This window comes from Schistocerca serialis, chromosome 8 (assembly GCF_023864345.2).
Source record: "Schistocerca serialis cubense isolate TAMUIC-IGC-003099 chromosome 8, iqSchSeri2.2, whole genome shotgun sequence".
In the NCBI taxonomy this organism is placed as follows: domain Eukaryota; kingdom Metazoa; phylum Arthropoda; class Insecta; order Orthoptera; family Acrididae; genus Schistocerca; species Schistocerca serialis.
Window position 1 is genome coordinate 208,200,726 of NC_064645.1, and position 27,188 is coordinate 208,227,913.

General features: G+C 39.9%; 1 protein-coding gene across 1 annotated transcript in view; it reads right to left on the minus strand.

Annotated features, from left to right (window-relative positions):
• Positions 1 to 27,188, minus strand: part of LOC126416924 (uncharacterized) — a 703,183-nt gene that overhangs the window by 100,724 nt on the left and 575,271 nt on the right. Inside the window, exon 4 of the mRNA XM_050084807.1 lies at positions 6,603 to 6,736. Within this exon, the coding sequence (XP_049940764.1) occupies positions 6,603 to 6,736 (134 nt within the window). The remainder of the gene's footprint in view (positions 1 to 6,602; positions 6,737 to 27,188) is intronic.

Sequence of the window (27,188 nt, forward strand, 5' to 3'; positions counted from 1 at the left end):
TATTGTCACAATATTTCACACGGTAACACAGAAAAGCACAATTTGAAGAGCAAAATAAGAAAGTACATTAACATAGCACTGAAAATAATATCTAGTTAATTGCAAGCGCAGCTGCGAAATACTTGGTGCAAATCTACATGCATGCCACAACTGTTTTACTGTACAACAATGAAAAACTACAACTACAAAGGACATTCTCTCTATGATTACGCGCTAGCAATAAAGAATAGCTACACTAATTACAGAAACTACAAGGAAAAAATCAGAAGATTCCAGTGAGGTATCCTCAGCTAAGGGCCGACATATGAAATGTCCCCTTAGAAAAATTATTGAATTACTGTGCTGATAAATCTCTTACATTATTTGATTTTCAAACAGCTGAGCAAAACTGAATGTACTCAGACATTTCGCTCTTTACCTATTCTGATCAACACTAAACTGACACACAATATTTTTTTAGCGCAACGCAATCTGACTTTCAATAATCCCTACAAAAGAATGGCCCTGACTAACATTAACCCGTACCTTTCACAAATCACTTACCTCACAAAAATCTTCGTTACTAGAACTACTGCAATACAGCGAGCTCCACTACTGCCAGCTAAATAAAAGATTCAAACTACTGAAGGCACTAACTACCGATAGGCATAGTTAGCAAATGAAAGATTTTGATAGAGAACAAACAATGTATTTACCTTAATAGTGTTCAAAAGTCATAATATATATATAGCAGTTCATGACATCCATTCTTACAAATGTACTGTTTCTGATGGACACACGTCCAGATCATCCGCTCTCAAAAATCCGCCATCTCACTTCCCCATATCCACCACTGCTGGCGGCTCACCTCCAACTGCGCAACGGTTGGTTGGTTGGTTTGGGGAAGGAGACCAGACAGCGTGGTCATCGGTCTCATCGGATTAGGGAAGGATGGGGAAGGAAGTCGGCCGTGCCCTTTCAGAGGAACCATCCCGGCATTTGCCTGGAGTGATTTAGGGAAATCACGGAAAACCTAAATCAGGATGGGCGGACGCGGGATTGAACCGTCGTCCTTCCGAATGCGAGTCCAGTGTCTAACCACTGCGCCACCTCCAACTGCGCAACGCTACGCGCTGTTAACAGCCAACATCCCAACAATAGAATAGCAAACAACAATGCAAACCAGCCACAGACTGCACACAGGACGGCCAGTGATTTTCATACAGAGCGCTATGTGGCGTTACTAATAAACAAAAAAAAAAAAAAAAAAGACAGCCTACGTACACCTCCTCATCTCAGAGCAGCAGTTGCAATCTCCCCCCTAAATTATTTACTGCATGTAATACAATCTCTGTCTTCCTCTACCGCTTTTGCCCTCTACAACTCCCTCTAGTACCATGGAAGCCATTCCCTGATGTCTTAACAGATGTCCTGTCATCCTCTCCGTTCTCCATGTCAGTGGTTTCCACATATTTGTTTCCTCTTCTGTTCTGTGCAGAACCTCCTCATTTCTTACATTATTAGCTCTTATAATTTTCATTATTCGTCTGTAGCACCACATACCAAACGCTTCGATTCTCTTCTGTTGCGGTTTTCCCACAATCCATGTTTCACTGGTCCGCAGCTCGTGGTCGTGCGGTAGCGTTCTCGCTTCCCGCGCCCAGGTTCCCGGGTTTGATTCCCGACGGGGTCAGGGATTTTCTCTGCCTCGTGATGACTGGGTGTTGTGTGATGTCCTTAGGTTGGTTAGGTTTAAGTAGTTCTAAGTTCTAGGGGACTGATGACCATAACTGTTAAGTCCCATAGTGCTCAGAGCCATTTGAACCATTTTGAACCATGTTACACTGTCATCCAATGCTCTGCTCTCAACCCACATTCTCAGAAATTTCTTCCTCAATTTAAGGCATATGTTTGATACCAGTAGATATCTCTTGGAGAGGAATGCCCATTTTTCCTGTGCTAGTCTACTTTTGATGTCCTCCCTGCCCCGTCCGTCATTTGTTATTTTTGTATCTAGGCAGCACAACTCCGTAACTTAATCTACTTCGTAACCAACAACCCTGATGTTAAGTTTCTCGCTGTTTTCATTTCTGCTGCTTCTCATTACTCTCGTTTTGCTCCGATTCATTCTCAAACCATATTCTGTATTCATTAGAAGTCTAATTCGATTCAGCAGATCATGTAATTCTGCTTCCATTTCACTCATGATGTCGTCAGTGAATCGTATCATTAACATCCTTTCACCATGAATTTTATTTCCACTCCTGAACCGTTCTTTCATTTCCGTCACTGCTTCTTCGATGTACAGATTGAACAGTGGAGGCGAAAGACTACATCCCTTTCTTACACCTTTTTAATCCGAGCTCTTCTTTCGTGGTCGTCCACTCTTATCATTACCTCTTGGCTTTTGTGTATGTTGTATATTATCCATCTCTTCCTACAGCTTTTCCCTATTTTTCTCAGAATTTCGAACATCATTTTACGTTCTCAAACGCTATTTCCAGGTCAACAGAGCTATGAGTGTGTCTTGATTTTTCTTAAGTCTTGCAACCGCAGCGTCAGAATTCCCTCTCTGGTGCCTTTACCTTTGCTACAGCCAAACTGATCGTCATGTAACACAACCTCGGTTTTCTTTTCCATTCTTCTGTACATTATTTTTGTCAGCAATTTCGATGCATGAGCTGATAAACTGATTGTGCGATAATTCTCGCACTTGTCAGCTCTAGCAGTCTTCGGAATAGCGTGGATGATATTTTTCCGAAATTCTGATGGTATATCGCCAGACTCGTACATTCTACACACCTACGTCACCAGTCTTTTTGTTGCCACTCCCCCCCCCCCCCCAATGATTATAGAAATTCTGATGGAATGTTATCTGTCCCCTCTGTCTTATTCGACCGTAAGTCCCCCCAAGCTCTCTTAAATACTGATTCTAATTCTAGATACTCTATCTCTTCTAAATCACTCCTGTGTCTTCTTCTATCACATTAGACAAATCTTCCCCCTCTTAGAGGCCTTCGATGTACTCTTTCCACTTATGCGTTCTCTCCACTGGATTTAAAAGTGTAATTCCATTTGCACTCTTAATGTTGGCGCTCTTTTGTTTTAATGTTACCGAAGTTTGTTTCGACTTTTGTGCATGCTGAGTCAGTCCTTCCGAGAGTCATTTCTTTTTCGATTTCTTCACATTTTTGAGGCAGTCATTTCGTCTTATCTTTTTCTGCACTACCTATTTATTTCATTGCTCAGCAACTTGTATTTCTGTGTGCCTGTATTTCCCTGAACTGTTTTGCACTTCCTTCTTTCATCGATGAACTGAAGCATTTTTTCTGTTACACATGCTTTCTTCACAGTTACCTACTTTGTATCTATGATTTTCTTACCAACTTCTATGATTGCCCTTTTTGGAGGTTTTTATTCCTCTTCAACTGTAGTGCCTACTGAGGTATTCCTTTTTGCTGTATCTACTGCTTTTTTTAGAACTTCAAGTATATCTCGTCATTCCTTATTATTTCCGTATCCCACTTCTTTGCTTATTGATTCTTCCTGACTAATCTCTTAAACCTTAGCCAACTCTTCATCACTACTAAGTTGTGATCTGATTCTGTTTGATTTCGGAATATTTGTGTGACCATGATGAAATCAAACTGAAATCTTACCGTATCACCCGGCCTTTTCCAAGTATACCTCGTCCTCTTGTGATTCTTGAACAGAGTATTCGCTATTACTATCTGAAATTTATTACAGAATTCAATTAATCTTTCTCCTTTCTCGTTTCTTGTTCGAAGTCCATATTTACCTGTAACCTTTTCTTCTAGGCTTTCGCCTAGATCTGTATTCCAGTCCTTCACGACTATTAGATTTTTATCTCCCTTTACGTTCTGTCTTACCCTTTCAGTATCCTCATGTAATCTCTCTATCTCTTCATCTTTAACTTGCGACGCCGGCATACATACTTGAATTATCCTTTTCGGTGTCGGTTTGCTGTCGATTCTGATAAGAACAACCCTATCACTGAACTGTTCTCAATAACACACTCTCTGCCCTACTTTCCTATTCATAACTAACCCTACTCCCGTTATACCATTTTCCGCTGCTGATGTTGTTACTCTATACTCATCAGAGCAGAAATTCTTTTCTTCTTTCCATTTCACTTCACTCACCTCTACTATATCTAGAGTGGGCCTTTGCATCTCCTTTATCGGATTTTCAGCTTCCATACCACATTCAAGCTTCTGACATTCCAATCGTAGAACGTTATCCTTACACTGATTATTGAATCTTCTTTCTCATAGTCACCCCTTGGCAGCCCCCTCCCAGAGATCCGAATAGGGGACTGCTCTGGAGTCTTTTGCCACTGGAGAGATCTTCATGACAATTTTTCAATTCAGTCACATGTCCTGTGGATGCACATGGTTATGTGTCTTTAATGCAGTGGTTTCCACTGCCTTCTACATCCTCATGCAGTTGATAATTGTTCATTCTTCCGTCTTGTGGGGCAGTTTGCCACCCTTAGGACAAGAGAGTGTCCAGAACCTCTGTCTGCTCCTCCGCCCTCTTTGACAAGGCCGTTGACAGAATGAGGATGCCTTCTTATGCCTTAAGTCTTTGGCCGCAAATGTTGATTATTAACCAAAATTTAAGCGGTGGCGGGTTTCGAAACAGACCGCTGATGTTTAGATTACTAATCAAAGACACTACCCCTACACAATGGGTGCACTTTCGGCCGTATCTATCGTCTCTCTAATCTTCCTCCTGTGTCTGCCTGCTGAGCTGAGTGGTAACACCGGGCCTGGGTTCGATTCCCGGTCGGGTTGGAGATTTTCTCCGCTAGTGGACTGGGTGCTGTGTTGTCCTTATCATCAACGACACGCAGGCCGCCCACTGTGAAATCACCTGAATAAGACTTGCAACCCGGTGGCCGATCTTCCCCCCCCCCCCCCCCCCCCGTCTCAAACCCCCGATGGGGCCGCCCTGCCATCAACGCCACATGATAATCTCATTTCTTTTCCTTCCTCTTGATGGTAAGATGCTGTTTTTGCTGTTTTTCCAGTACGCAGGCTTCTCGGAATTCTATCTGTTTGTCACACTCGTCCTGGTGTTCTGCCAACACTAACATGATGTGTTGTCTTAGTCGGATATACGAGGGTGAGTCAAATGAAAACCTTAAATATTTGTTTAAATATTATTTATTGTGCAGAAGTGGTACAAAGCTGTATCACTTTTCAACATAATCTCCCCCACGCCCAGTGCAATTCCTCCAGTGCTTACAAAGTGCTTAAATTCCTTTAGGAAAAAATTCTTTTAGTAGTCTGCACAACCAGTCATGCACCGCGTGGCGTACCTCTTCATCAGAACGGAACTTCTTTCCTCCCATTGTATCTTTGAGGGGTCCAAACATATGGAAATAACTTGGGCCAAGGTCTGGGTTGCTCGTTCTCTTCGTTTTCAGTCGGTGGAAGTGAACCCAGGTTTCGTCCCCAGTAACGATTTTTGCAAGGAAACCTTCACCTTATTCGTTCAAAGCACCGAAGTAGTTCTTCACAAGCATCAACACGTCGTTCTCTCATTTCAGGAGTGAGCTGCCGTGGCACCCATCTTGCAGACACTTCGTAAAACTGGAGCACATCATGCACAATGTGATGTGCTGACCCATGACTAATCTGTAAACATGCTGCAATGTCATTCAGTGTCATTCGATGGTTTTCCTTCACTATGGATTCAACTGCTTCAATGTTCTGTGGAGTCACAACCCGTTGTGCCTGACCTGGACGAGGAGCATCTTCCACTGAAGTCACACCATTTGCGACCTTTCTACTCCATTCGTAGACTTGCTTCTGTGACAAACATGCATCACCGTACTGAACCTTTATTCGTCGATGAATTTCAATAGGTTTCACACCTTCACTACGCAAAAACCGAATAACAGAAAGCTGGTCTTTCCTGGTGCAAGTCACAAGTGGGGCTGCCATCTTTATACTGATACTGCGACGGTATGTGTGCATCTGCACTATGCTGCCACCTGCAGGCCATTCTGCACGCTGTTTGAAGCACGCTTACCAACTTACAGTATAACGGTGCGAAATTTCGATTTGTCATTAGAAATTTGATGTTTTCATTTGACTCACCCTCGTAGCTCCCATGTTCAGATGTTCGTGTCCTCATCAGTCGCCCTGTCTCCCCTAGATTCACTACTCGACGCATCCTACTTCATAAACTGCAAAAGCATGTAGCTTGGATGAGCCAAGAACATCATTTATTCTGTTGATGCTTCGAAAAATCGGCTTTTTCACCAGCGAAAAAAAGTGTAAACAGCAATAAATGATGTCTAAAAACTCTCCTCCTCAACCTCAATACCCTATCAGATTACGCCAACTGCCTCTTTCACCAGTACATAAGAAACAAAACTTTTCCCATTCAGCAGTTTGAAAAACGACCCAGACGAAGGTCATTTGCAACAGCGGCCACGGCGTCGGAGAGATTTTACACATCGACAATGTGGTCATGTACGCAGAGGAATTTCATCGACTTGGGAAAAATTCTGTAACCAGATTTTGCACAAAACTTTGAAGTAAGGTGGCACGGGTGCAGAAAGAAGATAGGTAGGGGTAGCAGGTACCCACCGTGAGGCCGTTGACGAGCCACTCGAGGCTGGGGGCGGGCCGGGCCGGCGCCGAGCTGCAGTTGGCGCTGAGCGTCTCCCCGGGCTGGTAGGACTCGCTGCTCGCCCACACCTGGGGCGCGTCCTGCTGCGGCTCTGGGGCACCAAACACCTGCCGTTACTGGCGCTCACACACCACTCCACTACACAAATGTAAACAAGGCATTGTACGAGGGCTACTCGTTTATTAAGGTCCGATCGGTCTCGAAATATAAAACAAAGTGAAAAATCAAAATATTTTAATTGCAGTGGATAGCTACACATTTCAGATAATTTTGTGCATAGTCGCTGTGGTGTCACGTATCGATACTGCTGTACGGGAGTATCACAAAGGAATTGAAAATTTCTGCCCAAAACCAACGGCGCCGTGCAGCATCCAGTTGAACCAATGGAGCACACCCGCTGAGCCACCCCTACAGCGGCTCTGGACTATGAGCACCCTCTGCCCCTGCAATATAGGACGGCCGACGGTGGCATCCCAGTCGACTTGCGCTTGGAGCCACTACGCTACAGTAACTTTGTCTGAGTTTTATCCTTGCAGACACTGAAGTAGCTGGACTATGTTTCTTGAGGCATAATGTGTGATGAGTCATCATACACTTGGAGAAATATAAGTACACTACTGGCCACTAAAATTGCTACACCACGAATATGACCTGCTACAGACGCGAAATTTAACCGCCAGGAAGAAGATGCTCTGATATACACATGATTAGCTTTTCAGAGCATTCACACGAGGTTGGCGCCGGTAGTGACACCTACAATGTGTTGACATGAGGAAAATTTCCAACCGATTTCTCATACAGAAACAGCAGTTGACCGGCGTTGCCTGGTGAAACGTTGTTGTGATGGCTCGTGTAAGGAGGAGAAATGCGTGCCATCACGTTTCCGACTTTGATAAAGGTCGGATTGTAGCCTACTGCGATTGCGGTTTATCGTATCACGACATCGCTGCTCGCGTTGGTCAAGATCCAATGACTGTTAGCAGAATATGGAATCAGTGGGTGCAGGAGGGTAATACGGAATGCCGTGCTGGATCTCAACGACCTTGTGTCACTAGCAGTCGAGATGAAAGGCATCTTATCCGCATGGCTGTAACGGATCGTGCAGCCACGTCTCGATCCCTGAGTCAACGGATGGTGACGTTTGCAAAACAACAACCATCTGCACGAATAGTTCGACGACGTTTTCAACAGAATGGAATATCAGCTCGGAGACCATGGCTGCGGTTATCCTTGATGCTGCATCACAGAGCGCCTGCGATGGTGTACTCAACGACTAACCTGGGTGCACGAATGGCAAAACGTCATTTTTTCGGATGAATCCAGGTTCTGTTTACAGCATCATGATGGTCGCATCAGTGTTTGGCGACATCGCGGTGAAAGCACATTGGAAGCGTGTATTCGTCATCGCCATACTGGCGTATCACCCGGCGTGATGGTATGGGATGCCACTGAATACACATCTCGGCCACCTCTTTTTCGCATTGATGGCACTTTTAACAGTGGACGTTACATTTCAGATGTGCTACGACCCGTGGCTCTACCCTTCATTCGATCCCTGCGAGACCCTACATTTCAGCATGATAATACACGACCGCATGTTGCAGGTCCTGTACGGGCCTTTCTGGATACAGAAAATGTTCGACTGCTGCCCTGGCCAGCACATTCTCCAGATCTCTCACCAACTGAAAACGTGTGGTCAATGGTGGCCGAGCAACTGGCTCGTCACAATACGCCAGTCACTACTCTTGATGAACTGTGGTATCGTGTTGAAGCTGCATGGGCAGGTGTACCTGCACACGCCATCCAAGCTCTGTTTGACTCAATGCCCAGGCGTATCAAGGCCGTTATTACGGGCAGAGGTGGTTGTTCTGGGTACTGATTTCTCAGGATCTATGCACCCAAACTGCGTGAAAATGTAATCACATGTCAGTTCTAGTATAATATATTTGTCCAATGAATACCCGTTTATCATCTGCATTTCTTCTTGGTGTAGAAATTTTAATGGCCAATAGTGTAAATCTTCTGTTTGTTGTGTCGCTAGTAATTTCTGCTCTTTTTCAGATTTTTTACTGCGACAGTTACTGCACAATTCCGTAGCCCACCTCTACTTATCGTTGCGTACAAAGTCGTACACAAAAGTCGCTGCTTCCACTTCGACATATGTCACATCGTTTTACAGACTTTCCAATACCCTCGTCACAGAATGCAGCCGCCTGCATCTGGTCTGCATCTCGTTGTCTGTACGAAATTGTTGTCTTCATAGCCAGCGCTTGATGTGATCAGCGATGGAACCCAGAGGGAGCCACATCTGGGCTCTTTGGTAAATGATCAAACACTTCCCATCGATAAATCTGCAGGAGCTTCGTGCAGCCCAGAACTGACACGAAGAAGGAAATACTTGACACGGTACATGGGCTGCACTAAACCACAGGAAATCTCTCAGCAGGCACTCATACTTGGCGAGAGACACTATTTTCTAGGCATCTTTACGTTCCAGCTGCGCTCTCAGACCTTAAAAGAGCGACATGGTTCGATCGACAATCATACTAGAGACACTGCCCAAAACATCTGTGCAAAGCTTCATCGGATTTGGACTGTGGTTTCAATTTCGCGACCCATCGGACCTAAATAAACGAATAGCCCTCTACATACACTACATACAGCATCTCCCCAGAGTGGTTACGATTTGTTACTCAGGCACACTTGAGACAAATTCTTCAAGGGTTTTGGGGCAAAAACACTTGTTTCTTTGATGATGTTTTTTATACATACTACAAACTGCGTCTCCTCCAGCTTTAAGAACACACTTATCTCCCACTCTTTGGCACCTCCTGCTGACGCCCTATGGTTACAAACAATAGATACTACTGTAAATTGACTACCACTCTACTACATAAGGGTAAACAATGTATTAAATATTTTATATGTGCACTACAAACAGTCCCAGCTGGTACAACTTGCTATTTGCATATCCATGAGGCACTTTCTGGTGGGGCTCTGGGGCAAAAACAACGTTACTGGACATAAGCTACCACTCTGCTGTACAAATGTAAACAATCTGTTGTCTTTCCCAGCTGGATGTGCTCGCCAACACCTCGGGTTGATCCTGCTGCTGGTCCGCGACAAAAAAACCGTTGATGGTACTGAGGCTGAGAAAGCATGTTACTAACCAAATACATATTAGGCACTGCATATGTACTGCATTCAGCAATTACCCTGTCTGGTAGCACTCGCTACACACCCACCCCCAGAGTTCGTCCCTGTAGCTGTGAAGCTACTTTGCTCCACAAACATACACATACCCTTAGGTGGCAGGTCTCGCTCTCTTCGCCCACGTAGTTAGCTCCCTGCTGTAGATCTGGAGCGACAAACACCTGTCGAGCTTTCACTTCGACAAACAATTGTAATTAATGTAGTGTACATGCTCTAGACACAGCTTGTCCCCTGACTGGTAAGCTTCACAGTTAACACCAACTCGGCCGCTGATGACCTGGTTGTGAATCTGCCATTACCCTACTTGACATAGGACATTATTAGAAGGTTTTAAATAGTACTTTTCAATATTCTGCAAATAGCTTACCAGGATCGTGTAAGACTCACTGGCAGATAGTGCCATGCTCTGTATCTGGCCATTAAAAGATCCGACTCCAATAATTTAGATACTACAATACTATGTAAACGTAAACAATATGTTCTCTATGAACTGCTTATAGCAGACCCTGTGTATGGTAGAGACAACAATTCTTATGGATGTGGAGGAGTACTCCTAGATGTACCTTGGGCAGCATCTGCTGTAGCTTGGCAGAACCTAATCGTTGATTTTAGCATATCCGAAAGGCAAACAACATGTTGTATGCATACTATATACGTTTCGTTCCACAAGTGGTAAGTTTATCTGCTCCTGACACCTGGCGCATGTCTCACTTTGGCTCTGCATCAAAGAACATTACTGAGCTACCATATTACTGTTGTTTGCTCATCTACCATTATGGCATGTCATGTTGCATCTGTGTGTCCTCAAACACCTGCCATTATCATAGCTGTGTTTCCACGCTGCATTTTACTGCCAATCCGTATACTATATGCAGACTGTATACAGGGCAGAAAAACAGTCACCAAGAAACTTTAGGTATGTCCCGACATACTCGTATGGTGTAAGTAGTACAGTACTTACATAAAATAAGAATTAATGTCCACCTTTATCGTTGGATTTTGATGTGTATCTCATGTAATACGAAATGCATTTTGTAACAGTAGTAGTAGTAGTAGTACTTGTTGTTGCTGTGGTATGTTCTTTTGCTAGCCGATGTAATAGTGTTGCCGATATAAGAAGCCAATATGTGCTCACATATTGGTCTTGTTTAACAGGTACTAAGTTGGCAGTACGCACATCGTGTTCACCTAAAAAGTCATTCCAAAAGTGGTACTGGGACGGGTTGTCACACGGTACGATTTGTTTAATGTTTCCGCAAATCTGATGCATGTTTAAACTGTGGTGGATTTAGGATAAGTATGACATAATGAGTGTGTCGCAAATGCCTTAAACTTGTCCTCATCCCAGCGAACAAAGCAAAAGTGCATAAATCTTTCATATAGAAGTTCTTGCAACAATACTGATGCCCTGTCGACCTGTAAGATGGTGTCTCATTGGCTATTGTAGAGTTTTGTTTCCAAGCTGCTCAGAACAATGACATTCTCGCTGCATTATCAAGTATGTCTGAAGTTGAAAATTTCTTAAAGATCAAATATAACCGATACTAACCTAATTTTCGGCAAATCAGCGCACGATGTCAACCCACTTCGATGACCCACGAAGATTTAAGGGACTGTGTCAGCGCTAAAACCACACCCAGATGGGCTTACATTTGCACAGGAAGGAGACCAAAGAGCACAACCTGAGATCGCATACCAGCATCACTCACAACACCAGTTACTTTGCAACAGAGAAATGGTAAACTACGGACATAATATTATAACAAGTAGAATGCTGCGACAGATAAACACTTGCTAAACCACTCCTACATTATTAGAGTGTGTGGCATTATAGATTATATGTTAAATCGAGAGGGGTGCCGGAAACAATGGCGTCAGCAAAATCCGGGTGCTTCGAACCAGACGTACTGTCTGTATACGAATTAGCACAACGCTACAAAGTACGCACCTAGAGAGTATGAAATTGCTTTTAAATGACCCACGAAGATTTAAGGGACTGTGTCAGCGCTAAAACCACACCCAGATGGGCTTACATTTGCACAGGAAGGAGACCAAAGAGCACAACCTGAGATCGCATACCAGCATCACTCACAACACCAGTTACTTTGCAACAGAGAAATGGTAAACTACGGACATAATATTATAACAAGTAGAATGCTGCGACAGATAAACACTTGCTAAACCACTCCTACATTATTAGAGTGTGTGGCATTATAGATTATATGTTAAATCGAGAGGGGTGCCGGAAACAATGGCGTCAGCAAAATCCGGGTGCTTCGAACCAGACATACTGTGTGTATACGAATTAGCACAACGCTACAAAGTACGCACCTAGAGAGTATGAAATTGCTTTTAAATTTGTTTCTTGGGAGTTATTAGACGTTTTCCAAAACGCTAGTCTATCTTCACATCTAGGTAAATTGTGTGCCTCTATCGCCTCGATGCGGTTAGCCTAGTGGAACACCTAGTAGAAACACCACAGCTCACATATCCCTACAATACTAGGGTGTGTGAAAACGATCTTATTCTCTTACTGGTTGAAACAATGTCAGAGTAAAATCCTGGTGCATTTAATCAAACTTACTATAGGTAAAAGAATTAGTACTGCGCTACAAAAATGCGCGCCTGGAGAGGGACAGAGAGATAGAGCGGGAGAGCAGTGTCTGCGGGGAAAAGTACGTCGCCTACAGGGTAGCCTCCCTTCTGAAGTGTGGTACAGAGCCGCGACCGCAAACTTGGAATACTGTCGTGACCACACTGCTCGACAACTCAGTAGTGACCGAGAAATTTTGCACAATGTATACTTAATCGCTTCCGACCAGGTTTCTGTCAGAAGAGTCACTATTATGAAAGTACGAACCTGAGGTAGGGCCATTCCACCAACGGCAAACAGATAACAACAAGTCGGACCAAATATGTGGATTGTGTTGCAGATAAACACTAAGCACTACCCTCCCATCCGCCCTTTCTTCTGAACCAATAAGAAATGAACGCCCCTACCCTAACCATCACCTTTTCAAAACTAGCACTTATGCATGAGCGACCATTTTTTCAACCAGACTGCACTCCCAGGTCGAATTAAGGTATGTAATTATAATTACGATATCTACACAAGTAAATCTGCAATATGATTATTAATATTCGCAACGTTACTGTAAGACCGGTGTATTAAATGCAGGAAATCCGAGTACAGCTACTGCTATTGACGTAATTCCGTGTGACCATAAAAATCGACGGACACACGCTAGTCAGCTAGCCCAACTGTTGTATTTACATAGAAAATTATTGATTCTAAAAGCTTTCCTTTGCGTTAATAATGAGTGACATCGCATATTTGGATATGCTTTAATAGTCGGAAGTCAGTGTATTACTACTAACCTGCCACACGATATTTACACAAATAACCTCTGAAATATTATTGCTTAGTGACATTACTACAAGACTCGTAAATAGATATGGAGTATATATACATGTGTCTGCCACACACAAATAAGTCTGAGCAATGGCCACAGTGTAGCAGAAATAAACTATTCCTACAAACGAAGTCGCCGAATCACTTAGGTCACAACATCTCTCTCGCTACATGATAAAATGTGACCTGAGAGACATCTACAGAGAACATCTCGCGATAAGCAAATTACCCAAAGACGTACCACCCATGGGATTCAACTTTTGAACAACGCTTATGCAATGACTGCTGGAAAAAATATGGCTTGCACATACCTGATAACATTAGAGTCATAGCCATTTCTTCTCAATCGCTACAAATGCCTCCAGCACTATAAGGCACCAGATAGCTCAAAGGTATCGTCACCGAGGCACTCCCCACGTAAATGAAACAGCTAACCTTGGAGAAGGGGCACCATCGCTTCAGCATGAGTGCGTTAGCTGATGGTAGGCACGAGAAATCTTTCTACGCAAACTGACAAATTAGGCGAATCACCGACATGTGTGTGCCATTATCAGTATTGGACAAGAACTGCCTTCCCCCTGCGAGAAATCATGGCGCCGAGAACTGTCAGGTCACTCTGCAGTTACGCAAAGATACGAGGTTCAGGTGGATCCGTGCGTGGCACGAGTCTGTAATCGGTCGCAGAAAGCCGGTGCTTAAGTAGACAGGCAGTAAGCATCACCTATCATAAACGCTCTGTAGCCATGCACCATCTCTCGATCAGCAGACTACACAAAGAAGTACCACTCATGGGATTCAATTTTCGATCAACGCATACGCAACGACTGATGAAAAAAAAGTGCCTTCACATACCCTATAACATTAGAGTCATAGCCGTTTCTTCTCAATCACTACAAATGCCTTCAGCACTATAAGCCGTAAAACCTTTCAAAAGTATTTGTTAAAATACATTTTTCTAAATATCGAGAATAATTCCAGTAATGACATATTACTAAGGGTAGTGTAGTTAACTTGCACAGAGAGAATTTATTAAATCTGCTATATTAAGGTCAAAAGTTATAAGAAAAATGTGCAGTAACTTGCGTTGTATTTACAATCCTTATGTGGCCATTAAACATGTGTTTTTGTTATGTATCAAATGGTAAATTACTTTTAACGTATCATAAGGATGGTCCACAGACTTCTTCGTAATAAGAAGAAAAAAAACAGTGACCGAAAAAATATTTATGTACAGCCCCTGTGTTTTATAAAGTTAATAGCCACATCTTGCAACAGTTAATCTTTATTTTATTCGCGTAAGTGCTGTGACAAACAACTTCCTATGTACAAGATTTCTCCAACAAAAATATCGTAATGCTGGACCTTTTAACAGCTAGTTCTGTCAACACATTAGTATTACGTAAACTCAAATTGGCAACATATATATCACGTAAGATAAGACATAGCCTAACACCTACAGGCAGACGTTTCGTGTCTAGCCCTATTTCTTTTGAGGAGCATTGGGTACCATACAGAGCATGTGTGTGTTCTAAAAAGTTCAGGAAGAGACGATATGATTTTGTTATTATATAATAAGTGACCTGCAGTTAAGACAAGCGTTAATAAACACAATGATTCTGTTTGTGCAAGCGTATGTCTGACATATGTTAAGGAACAGGCGTATGTAAACACTGGCCTGCCTCTAAAATAATCTGTTATGAAAGAGCTATATCTCAGTTCACGCGATAATTATAGCCCACATGTATTAATGCAAGCTAGTAAGTGTCCCAAGCTGATTAGCAAATCCTGTATATTTTCGTAACAGAGCACGAAAGCCCTGAACATGTATTGCATGCGAAAATAATTATAGATTGATGAGTAATTGCAGATATTTATTAACAACACCATACTGACATTGGTACTGGGTGGTGGAACTGAAACGCCGGCCAGAGTGGCCGAGCTGTTCTAGGCGCTACAGTCTGGAACCGCGCGACCGCTACGGTCGCAGGTTCGAATCCTGCCTCGGGCATGGGTGTGTGTGGTGTCCTTAGGTTAGTTAGGTTTAAGTAGTTCTAAGTTCTAGGGGACTGATGACCTCAGAAGTTAAATCCCATAGTGCTCAGAGCCATTTGAACCATTGGTGGAACTGAAACACATCTGGCAAGGTGATGTTTCTGCCAGCTATAGGTGTGAGTGCTTGATAAAACGTGGCTCCCACTCTCCGAGCTATAAGAAGTAACGTGGCTGGTGAATGGAGTCCAGTAATCCAGCAAAGCAACATTGATTTCCAGCATTAGATCGCCTGCAAACAGCAGTCAGTAAGACTCTTGGTGTATTACAAGTATGGAGATGCAGTGCATAATCTTATAAAATGTTACGGGTGCCGATTTTTTTTAAAGTAGTGTGTCGAGATATGGCATTGTATCCTGCCACTAACGAATGAAACTACAGTCTTCCGCATCATGTACATATCCAGATAAAAATACAGCACTTGTATTATAATTTTAGGAGTCATAACCACAAAAGACATTTCAATCACATGATCAGCAACATATAAAATAGCATGACATCCCAGCAGACAAAACCGCAGAACGAACTAAGGACTTATACACGAAGACTTTGATAGACGAAGACCTATTCTATTAATAACGGATTACCTCCCTTATGTATCAGGAAGGTATAATTTGTTTTCTACCTCCGTCAGCTAGACAGTCCAATCCTCTACAGATAGAGTGCAGTGCTTCTTTAGATTCTCAGATTTACTCTCAGTATAATTTCTCATATTCTTCAGACTAGCAAAAAACATTCTGGGAGGTATTGCATCCCATACTAATTTGCTTACGCAAGTAGGCAGTCGTCCACACATAAATAGTCCACAAGAGAACTATCAGCATCGTTGGTTGGTAGCTAATGTAAACGAATAGCAGGTTAAATGATTAAAATATAGACATGCAGAGGATAAATTTATTTGGAACTACAATCCAATTACACTGTTTTGTATGTACTGTGACGTGTATAGCCCATGCCTGTGGGGCAAGACGTGGGGGCCAGCAGGGACAAGGAGCATGTGTAGTGCTGTACTGCTCACCAGAAGTGCATAATTAGCAGTGTACATTTATTAATGTCATCAGATCCAATGTCTATAAAAATACCAGGTGCCAGTCCCGAACTTAACAACCATATGGTAGAACACGACAATTCATTCAATTGCATGGAGGGCTGACATAATGTACGATTGACTATGACATAATTTTAAGTAGAACTAAGATGTATATTTTGATAAAATAACATGCACAATGTAGACGTAAGTCATCAGCACAGAGGTTATGCACCTCTGCAGTAAAGTAAACGTCTCAAAATACTGTACTTTATACAAGCACACACCAACAGCATGAGGTTTTGAAATCGACTGGAACAATAAATAATTAAAATTAAAGATACTATTTTGCATTTGAACTCAAACATAGCGTACTTGATTATCCTTATCGACAGCAAAAACATGACGTTAAAGACTCAAGATGAAGCACTAAATCTGGCAAGAAATACGCTGTTTCTCTAGAATGCGATGTCAGTGCCCTACAGGGCCTGAAGTAGAATGGATGCGATTTTTGTGGTATGCATACTAATGAAGAAAAGTCATTTTCAGTGGCTCCTGGACCCACATTATAGCAAATATGTAACTGCTTATTCAAGAAATAATAACAGTGTATGATTGAAGAACGTTGAACAGGAGATGGCGACAGTAGCTCACAGGCTGGAAGATAGAGCTAGCAAGAGAACCCTGGGCGATTTAGCTGTGAGGGAGATGTAACCTACAACAGAGTTGCGCTGCGGTATGAAACGGTATCGACTGCACCTATCTCGCCGAAATACATTCAAAACATTCAGTTTTATATGAATCAGAAGCAGTAAAAATACCACAACTGATACTGTCAGAGAGAACAATTAAAATGTTTAAATGTTTGATAATGGTTTCCAGACTTCAGAAAAGCGACAAGTAATAGTATTAGATACGAATCAAAATCATGAAGACAAAATGTATGTGATCCATGTTAGGCCCAGAACCTGTTTATCTTTTATCAGAAAACTTCTCTTCATTTCATCTGTAGTAACATCCATATGGAATCCATGTATATTCCTCTGTAGTTCTGGAATTATATCACTTCAAATTGCAATCAAATATTTTTAATAGCATTCAGGATAAAATAACATTACTATTGCCTTATACCATCAGTACTAGTGGGAGTATAATAAAACAGGGTGTTTATAAATGAATATCGGGGTTTTAACGCTTTAAAATATTTATTATATTAAACTAACAGTTGTAAATGATATGTCAAATGAAAGAGCAACTGAAACAGTTTTACCAAGAACCTTACAATGTTAAATAATAGCGTAGCGCGCGACTGGTTGAACTTCACTGTACCCAAGTGCTGGATAGGCCGCAAGGAATCCAATGACAGGGCTTGCTTCGCAATTTCATTTGACATATCATTTATAACTATAAGTTTAATATAATAAATATTATAAAGCGTTAAAACCCCGATATTCATTTATATAAACACCCTGTATTGTCTTTTCATCCTCTCTCTCTCTCTCTCTAGAATATGCTGTCTTTCCACTAATAAAGCGCATGTGATATCATACTCTGTCTTATAACTACTCGTTACGATAGCGACCAACCTTCCCTCTTTCCCGATTAATCCATCTGTATAGCGGCTTCTGTTTTTAAGTCTGTATGTGATGTCATGCGTCTTCCTCCTTCCTCCCTCCTCCATGTCTTTTTGCAAGTGGTCTGCGTTCTCTCTCAGCTTCGGATCTGAAGCAGTTTTGGAAAGAGGTAAAATTTTAGCAGTTCTTTCTTTCTTGTAGCTTTCTATAAAAGTATCCAAGATATCTTCAGGCACTTTGTTCTAGAGCTTATGTCACAAAAAATTTCGGCTGCTTGCTATGTACGAATACAGATATCCTGTATGACTGTTTTGTATGTGGATTTTACTGAATGTTTGGGTATTTATTATTTTTCCACATTTTTTTGCTAATTGGTAGAGAAGGAATGCAGGTTACTACTGTAATAAGTAGATATAATAGAGTATGACACCACATGTGATTTAACAGTGCAAAGACACGCATGCACATGCACACACATGCACACACACACACACACACACACACACACACACACACACACACACACACACACACACAAAGCTGTTACATTATTTTGTGTAGTGGTCTCTTGCATGGATCCTCCCCCTACCCCCAATCCCTCTCCCACTAATGTCAGTGGTGGTAGTGGGAGCAGTGAGCGGCGACAATGGAGGAGGTGTGCAGGTATCATTGGCAGTCAGGTGGGTTCAGACTATCATCTGAAAGGTGTATTCACATTTGAAATAATGCACCATGTGCTACATTTGGGAAAATTGTTTGTGGTGGTTCCACCTGCGCAAATTCCTGAACCGCATCCATTCACACAGTAATTCTGGGACAACATTTGGGTTGGATCCAACAACCTACCATCTGGGATAACATCCTGAAATCTACCCACTTACGGTAGGTCTGGAAATACTGTTTTCAGCCTCCACTGTTGCTACTGCACCCCTCACCCGTGTGTGTTCAACAGAATAATTCAACACTCTAACCCCTCAGCAACTCATGTATGTGTCTTAGTGTGTTTTAGCACTGAAATCTTGAGGGAGAAATATAGTTTGTAGTACCCTGGCTAGGTTGGGACACTGTATCACAGTTGTCTGGTAAAAAAAATAGCAACCCACATTGGTAATGTAGGCATAGGAACAATCTGAGCTGGAATTTGAGAGAGCCCACTGACATACATAAGTAGAGTAATCGTTAGAGATGGGGATGCTGCTCCTTATCGTAATAAGTAGATACAAGAGAGGATATGTGTTTTAATAGTGCACAAATGGCGCATTCTAGAAGGAGAGACATGGTGGCAAGACAATATTCTCATACTTCCATTAGTTCTATGTGCATGAGGTTCGGTAATGATATTTTGTCCTGAATGCTGTGATATTCTCTCTCGATACATGCAAGATGGAAGTCATTATTTGGAATCGCAAAAATTTTTGGGTCCAGTGTAAAGTGGTATGATTCCAGAATCATAAAGTAATACACGTGGATCACATATTGACAGTACTGCAGACGAAATCAAAGCATGTTTCCTGATAGAGGATAAAATGGGATCTGTGTTCTACATGTATACCATGCTTTAGATTAACACCTAATGCTATTGTTTGTCGTTTGTCTAAATTTTCAACTCATTTATGAGACATTTGACCATTTTCTGAGTGTTCTCTTTGGAAGTTTAAGATGTGGGAATTCTACTGCTTTCCGCACATAGAAAGCTGAGTGATTTGGAGGACAGTAAATGCATGTTGGTGAGATAGGAACTCAAAGATGCAGTTAGTACAGATACTATTTCACATCTCATCACAATGTACTGGTAGGTTAGATCTCTTTCACAGCTGAATCACTGGGGGTAGCCCAATCGCTGTATCTGCCAGCCTGCAAGCTCCTGTAACCATTCTTTCTTTAACATTTTACAGTCATGCACTATCGTTATTATTATTTAAATAATTTGTTACACCATTGCTATAAAGTGCTCTGGATGTTATTAAAAATGATTTTCCTCCATTAGGAGACATTTTGAGTAAGACCATGCTTAAGAAAAAAGAATCACATCCACCCTGCCCCAGGTTCTAAAGTACAACCACAAAGCATTACAAAAAAAAAAAATATTGTAATCAAACCCAGACATAGAGAGTATGACCAAAAGTGCTGTCAGCTAGAGTCTTTACCTATATCTTTTTGCTACTGATATGGATAATCCACTGAAATGTGTTTGACCCATGGGTTTTAAAACAAAATGTTTTCTTTAATTTTGTTTATTTAATGTGAAAATGGATTATACAGCCTCATGTTGTTGATTTCTTCCCATATAAAATAAATTATTTTCGGGTGTTTGCTACTAATTAAGAGGGTGCATCAACCACTGGACTAAGGATCTCAGACTAGATTGTTTGTATTATTTTATTGACACGATATAAAACTCGTCCATACATTAAAAAGACGCTGCCTGCTAGGGTCCCATTATCACATTCTACCATTTAGTTGTCAGGTTTGGGACTGGTATCTCGCATTTTTATAGATTTGGGTCTGATACTTCAATAAATATATCCCACTAAGTATGCGTTTTTCGTGTGTAGAGTTACACTATCTATGTTACTTGCCACTACTGGTTCATGTCCCACAGTTTGGTTGTGGGGTTTACATGATGCAGCACATATAAAATAGTGTAACTGGATTGTAGTTCCAATCACATTTAGAAAGTATGATAAGAAGATCAAATGATTGGTGGTGTTATCATGATCTTTACCAAAGGTTTTTGCTACTAGTGTGAATGATCATCGTTAATAAGAAAAGAATTTGCTGTGTTTGCTCACTGTGATCATGTCACTAAGCTAAGATGCTTACATAGCTTTATCATTACTATTGCAGACTGACATGCAATCTAAACATGTACGTATGTTCTGGAGAATTAAATACTGTTGACTTCTGTGGATGTACATTCAGTCCAGATAATCGGGGTTGATAATCGATTATAAACTATTCTCTGAATATCAATAGTTTTAACTATTTAACCTGTAAATACATTACAAAAACTACCAACCAGTGATGCTAACAGTTCTACTATGGGCTATCTCTGGGTGAATGGGACGTAATACCTACCCAGAAGTATTTTTGCTTGTGTAAATAATATGGAAAATTCTAGTGATAGTGAATTTGAGAATGAAGAGACCAACTATTCGTCTCTAGTGGTCTTAACTGTATTTCTGGGAGAGATACAGAACGAATTATACCTTCCTATTACATAAAGGGGGCGATGTGTGTCGAGCAGGCTTAGACTACTATCTATTAAAGCTTTAGTCCTAAGGTCGTTTTACAGTTTTGTCTGCTGGGATGTAATGATATCTTATATGTTGTTCATGTTGTAATGACGACGTATTTTGAGGTTGTGACTCACAAAATTTGAACACTTAAGTGTTATATTTTTAGCTGGATGTACATATGTTGAGGAAGACTGCAGTTTTAATGGATTATTTGGTAATGGCAAGACACAAAAGCGCACCTCGACACAAATTGAAAAAAAGACAATCCAGACCTTTAATGGATATAGAACTATGCATTGCATTTCTATTGTTTTAACATGGAAATTTATTATACCGACAGTGATAACGACAGTTCTTTTGCAGACAATCTAATACTACAATTCAATGTAACTCTGCCGGATGAATCAACTCAATTCATCAGCCACATTACTTTCTATAGAACCAAGGATGGGAACCACATTTTATTATGCACTTACCTCTATGAATGGAAAAAAAATCACCTCAGCAGATGTTTTATAATTCGACCATGCAGCGCCAATATCAGTGTGATGCTGTTAATAAATATCTGCAGTTACCTACCGATCTATAGTTATTTATCGCATGCAATACATGTTCAGGATTTTCGTAGTTCGTTACGAAAAGATGTGGGATTTGCTCTTTTTTTATAATTTCCTGTACTGTAGGTCGTTTATAAGAGAGTCTATCGGGAATAATGTCTCTTCCTAAACTTTTTAGAACACCCTTATACTCTGCATTGTCCTTTGTGCTCCTCACATAAAATAAAGTTAAAGAAGAAAAGCCTACCGGTGCGAGTCATTCTTTCTGTACTCTTATGTGGTACAAACACTGTGAGCAGAGCAGACACTGACGACGGATCACCCTAGCGAAGATATGGACTGAAAATGGGGAAATCCATTGAGATAAGCGACTTTGACAAAGGCCAGATTACTGTAACACAGAGCCCGTGAACGAGCATATCGGAAACGGCGAAGCTGGTCGAATGTTAACACGCAACTGTCGTGAGTCTATGCGGAAAGAGGTAGAAGGACAGTGAAAGAACCACAATGTGCTAAATCGATAGACATCCACGACTCTTCATAAATGGTGGGGTTGGGAGGCTTGTCGGTTCTGTGAAGTAGGACAGATGCTCATCTTCGGCATTTCTGCCGGATGAGCACAATGCTGGTACATGCAAGTGTGATTCGGAACACACCGTTCATTGTACAATTACATTGTTGAACGTTGAGCTCCACAGCGGAGCACCCCTATTTGTTCACATGTTGACTCAATGATATCATCAATTAGGATTGCAGTGGGCACGGGACCGTCGGGACTCGACCGTCGGTCAATTGAATCTTGTCGGTCCTTCAGGTGAATCACATTTTTTCTGTACTATTTCGACAGCAGTCTACACAAAACCCAACATCGAAGGCAACTGTGGGTTGAAACGTGCAGCATGCAAGACACAGCCTGATGGCCGCAGTATTATGCTATGGGAGACATTCTCCTGAGCTTGTATGGTGCCTCGAATACACGCTGAGAGCTGCGAACCATCTTTGTCCCTTCCTGCTTGATGTCTTCCCCGACGACGATGTCATTTTTCAGCAGTATAAGTGCCCATGTCTCTGATCCAGAACTGTGCTACTGTCGTTTGAGGAGCATTGTAGTGATCTGACGTAGATGTCTTGGTGACCAAATTCATCTGATTTGAATCCTATGAAACCCATCTGGGTCACTATCAAGAGCCATAGCCGCGTATGCGAATCAGCAGCCAGTTATTTACGGGAATTACTTGACCTATGGGTAGACGTCTAATACCACATACCTCCACAAACCTACCAACAAAATGTCGCATCCGCGTCAAGTCGATAGTTTCCACAGTTTTTACCTCACTTTTCATTTTCTAGCTCACTCATTCATTTCACTCGTTCGTTCAATAGAAAATAAGAAGTTACCCATAACCTACACAAAATGTCTACTATAATCTACTTTTCAGGTCTAACACACTAAATTACATTTAAATTACTTAACTAAATGAATGAAAATGAGTATTTTTTGTAGCAGTTACCAGTTTTCAAAATAATTATTTCTTTCATACAAATGGTAAACAAAATAAAATAAAACCCTATATTTTTTTTTATAAAAGGTGAATGTATAAATATAAAATAAAATATTTTTTTATAAAAGGTGAACATAAGAGAATAAATAAAACGCATTATGGTGAATTTAAAAAGTATCATTTATTTTTACATGGTTTTGCTACGAGAAACCTACAATAATAAATTCACTATCAAAAAGTTCAAAGTTTTTTAAGCAGAACAACACAGTTATTCAAGAGAAATTCGAAACAGTTCAAATACATACAAAAAAGTATTGGGAATCAGGCATTTGTCAATCACTGACAGTGCACATAAAAATTAAGCTAGAAACATGAATCTTTCTTTGTGTTTATTTGGTTATTTTTAATTTTATCAAGTTTAATATTAATCTTGTAATTTAGATCTATATTTTTATTTCTAATTCTTCTTCCATTCAGTAACTGGAACAATAACATCCTGGTATATTTTCGAAATTAAAAATATATCGTTGCCTCGATAATTTTCGATTGTAATGTTGGAAATGGTTAGTTTTAATCCTTCTTCTAGGTCTTCTAGTAGTTTACAGTTTTGGAGTTTTATGTTTCCATGTATTTGAGCCCTTTTTATACTTTTGATTGTTTCTCATCTTCTTCTTTATACAGTAAACTCTTTTTGTTCTCGAAAATTGGATGTATTTTTAAGGAAGCTATTCTGTAGAAAGAATTTCCATTATAAGCAGAAAAAATCTGTCTCTATTTCCAAAAATGGTTCTTCTAGAGGATAGTAAGAAATTTCTAATTCTGACAGAAGGCTACTATATGAATTACAAGTATATCCTTCTTTTTCTAAGAAAATTGCTATTTTTCCATATCTACAAATTAATTTTTATCAGAGCATTTAACAATATGAACCGATTTTTTACCACCTAATACACCTATATATGCAAACTTGTTTTTAACATTTACCATAGAAGCATAAATTTTAAAAACTCCACTTGTAGGAAAATCTTTCCACTGTCATTTTTAAATAATTTATTTCTTATTCTTTTTCCCTTATCTTTTATTCCTCCTCCAAAGTATTTTTACATTCATCTTTTAAAGATTGTGCATTATCCAAATATTCTAGTTTTCTTTCTTCTATGTTTGAATTTTCTATTTCTTTTTCTCGTTTTTTATTGGATTCTAAATATTCCATATTAATTGATTCAACTTCTTTAACTGTATGTGGATAGAGTTTGCTATGTGGCTATTTATTACTTTTCTACACACAAATGGAATAGTATTATTGGTTTTATTAGTCCAAATCCTAAGACATCTACATCATTAACCACGCAGTCTAAGGTGCCTTCTCATGGTTTGTGCTGCTCCCCTTGTTGGAGGTTCTAGTCCTCCCTTGGGCATGGGTGTGTGTGTTGTCCTTAGTGTAAGTTAGTTTAAGTAGTATGTAAGCCTGGGGACCGATGACCTAAGCAGTTTGCTCCCATAGGAGCTTACCATAAATTTCCCCCCAAAAAAATTTCTTTTTCTTTGGCTATTGTAGGCAGTAAGCTATTATATTTAGAAAAATATGTCTCTAGATTTTATAAGGCATGTTTGTTTTACAGAAATTACATTCTCTCTCTCTTCGTAAAATGTGTGCTAGTGATGGATAAACCATTAAAACCAATCAGATATAACAAATCGATCCAATTTTTCTTTTTCTCCTTTATTATCAGTTTTAATTTTCATTTGCATGCTTGTCAATTTTTTCCTATTTTTGTTCCTCCAATAAACGAATTGCAAAAATTGTTATAAATAAGACAGCTTTTGTTCTGTGATGTGTTAATTTTTGCCACCTGTTATTTGTTATTAACTCTAAACAATCTGTTATCTCTTTTTGGAAATATGGATTGATATAATAATAAATTGTTGCTTCCAGTCTTATAATACCTTTTTCTTTAGCTAATGTGGAGGTGAATGGTTCTCTTAATCTTCTCGCTGGTCAATTATAAATATCTGCAATATGGTTTCCAAGTGTTTGTTAACTCCAAGACTCAATAACTGGCAAATAAATTAATTGTAATTTTTTACTCTAGAATTCGAAGTAAAACAGTTTTCCCTAAGGAATTATTATTGTTAATAATTATACTGCATTCTTCCCTATGTTCTCCTTGAATTTAGGAAACAAAATTATTTGTTAAGTGCTTGATCATTTCTTATTTGTTAAAAATGCTACAAAATCTTGTGCTACAATTAAATCTAATGAATAATAACGTTCTATATGAAGTTCTCGTAACATTTGTGCTAGATCTTTTAATAATGCACCGATATTGGCATCTGCTAATTCTAACTTGTAAGGAATAATAAAACGATGTAGCAGGACTTAGAATTTCGCCGTGCTACACTCGTTCCCTCAGATATAAATTATACCGTCGCAACGGTATGAGCGCTCGAAGGCAGAGAAAATACTAAAATTGTAACTCTTTTTTTTTCCTATCCATTTATTGTCTCTTGAGAATGGAAGCTAAATGCAGACATGATGTGATGAAGACAAAAAAAAACTTATTAATGTGTAGACATATTGTGGAAGTTATGGCATTTGGAGGAGGGAAGCAATGTATAATAAATTGCACTTAATACCAAGACGGTTTTGTGTACATTACAAATTCCTGGACGATGAAACTTATTGCAAGATAGCGGAGCAGACTTTTCATGCAGAAATGAAGTAGGAGATTTTTGGAGACCTGGACGCCGTACGAAAGAAGACATGTTAACATGGTAAAGAATGAACTCTTATCTACGCCATTTCCCCCTGTTAGTCACATTTGTTATTCTCTGTCTTTTTTCAAATAATTTTTGTAGTGGAAATTGGTTTGACTTTTGCTCAGAAACGCCACAAGGACCACCCCAACAATAGCTTTTCTGAATCACAGAGTCCGATAACTTTTCTGTAATACGAAGTCCGATTTGCATTTCTTTCTTCCCTTTTTCTCATGGTCATTAACGATTTTTAAAAAACCCTTTTAACTCACGATTTCTTATTACACTTTCAACCTTTTCTTTTTTTCTCTTTTTTTTGTTTACCACTACAACGATTAGTATATTTATTTCTTATTACATCGATATCTATATTAATAGCTTGTTTAGCTCCTTTACATGTTGTTGTATTTGAATAAAAAAGAAGAGGTAACTATGCTTTAACAGCATGTTTTGCAGAGCAAAATTTAGGAAATATTCCTCGCAAGGAATTATCTACTTTTTTCTAAGTAGAAAATGCTTTCTGCCTGCATATTTTATACAGTGTATTAAATCTGTAATTTTTAGGTACCACAATATTATCGCAGGATCGTTCTGTAATTGGTTTGAATTATTCTCATTTTTATTCTCCTCTTGTGTAAACAATATCTCCAGCATTTTTAACAAGGTTATTATTATTTAAAATGTCTCTAAGAACTATTATCCCAATCTCTAATTGTAGTACACATTTTATTTTCAGTGCCCATTTATAGAGATAAAAACATTATAGTCATGAAGATGTAGCTAGAATTTAATAAAAAGGTTAAAAATAGAAACGATAAATAGTTGTCAAAACTGACTTTTTACCTATATGAATAAAGTGGATTATTAATATGAAATATGGAAATGGACAATATATAGTTCCTATTTTTTACAGAGGACCAAGTTGTCATTAAAATTTATTGAATGTTAAAAAAAGGAAACTGAAGAAATCGGAAGAATTTATTCTGAAGTTAAAGAAATGAAATCATTAACTCCTGAAGAACAATCAAGATATGCACTACCTAAAAATGTATGTATTTAACTGTTATTATTCACAGAAAAATAGAAATGTTCATCATCTTGGTCTTTTGACTGGAAAACATATAAATTCATTACGTAATAAATGTAATTTTCGAAACTTCCTGGCAAATTAAAACTGTGTGCAGGACTGAGACTCGAACTTGGGACCTTTGCC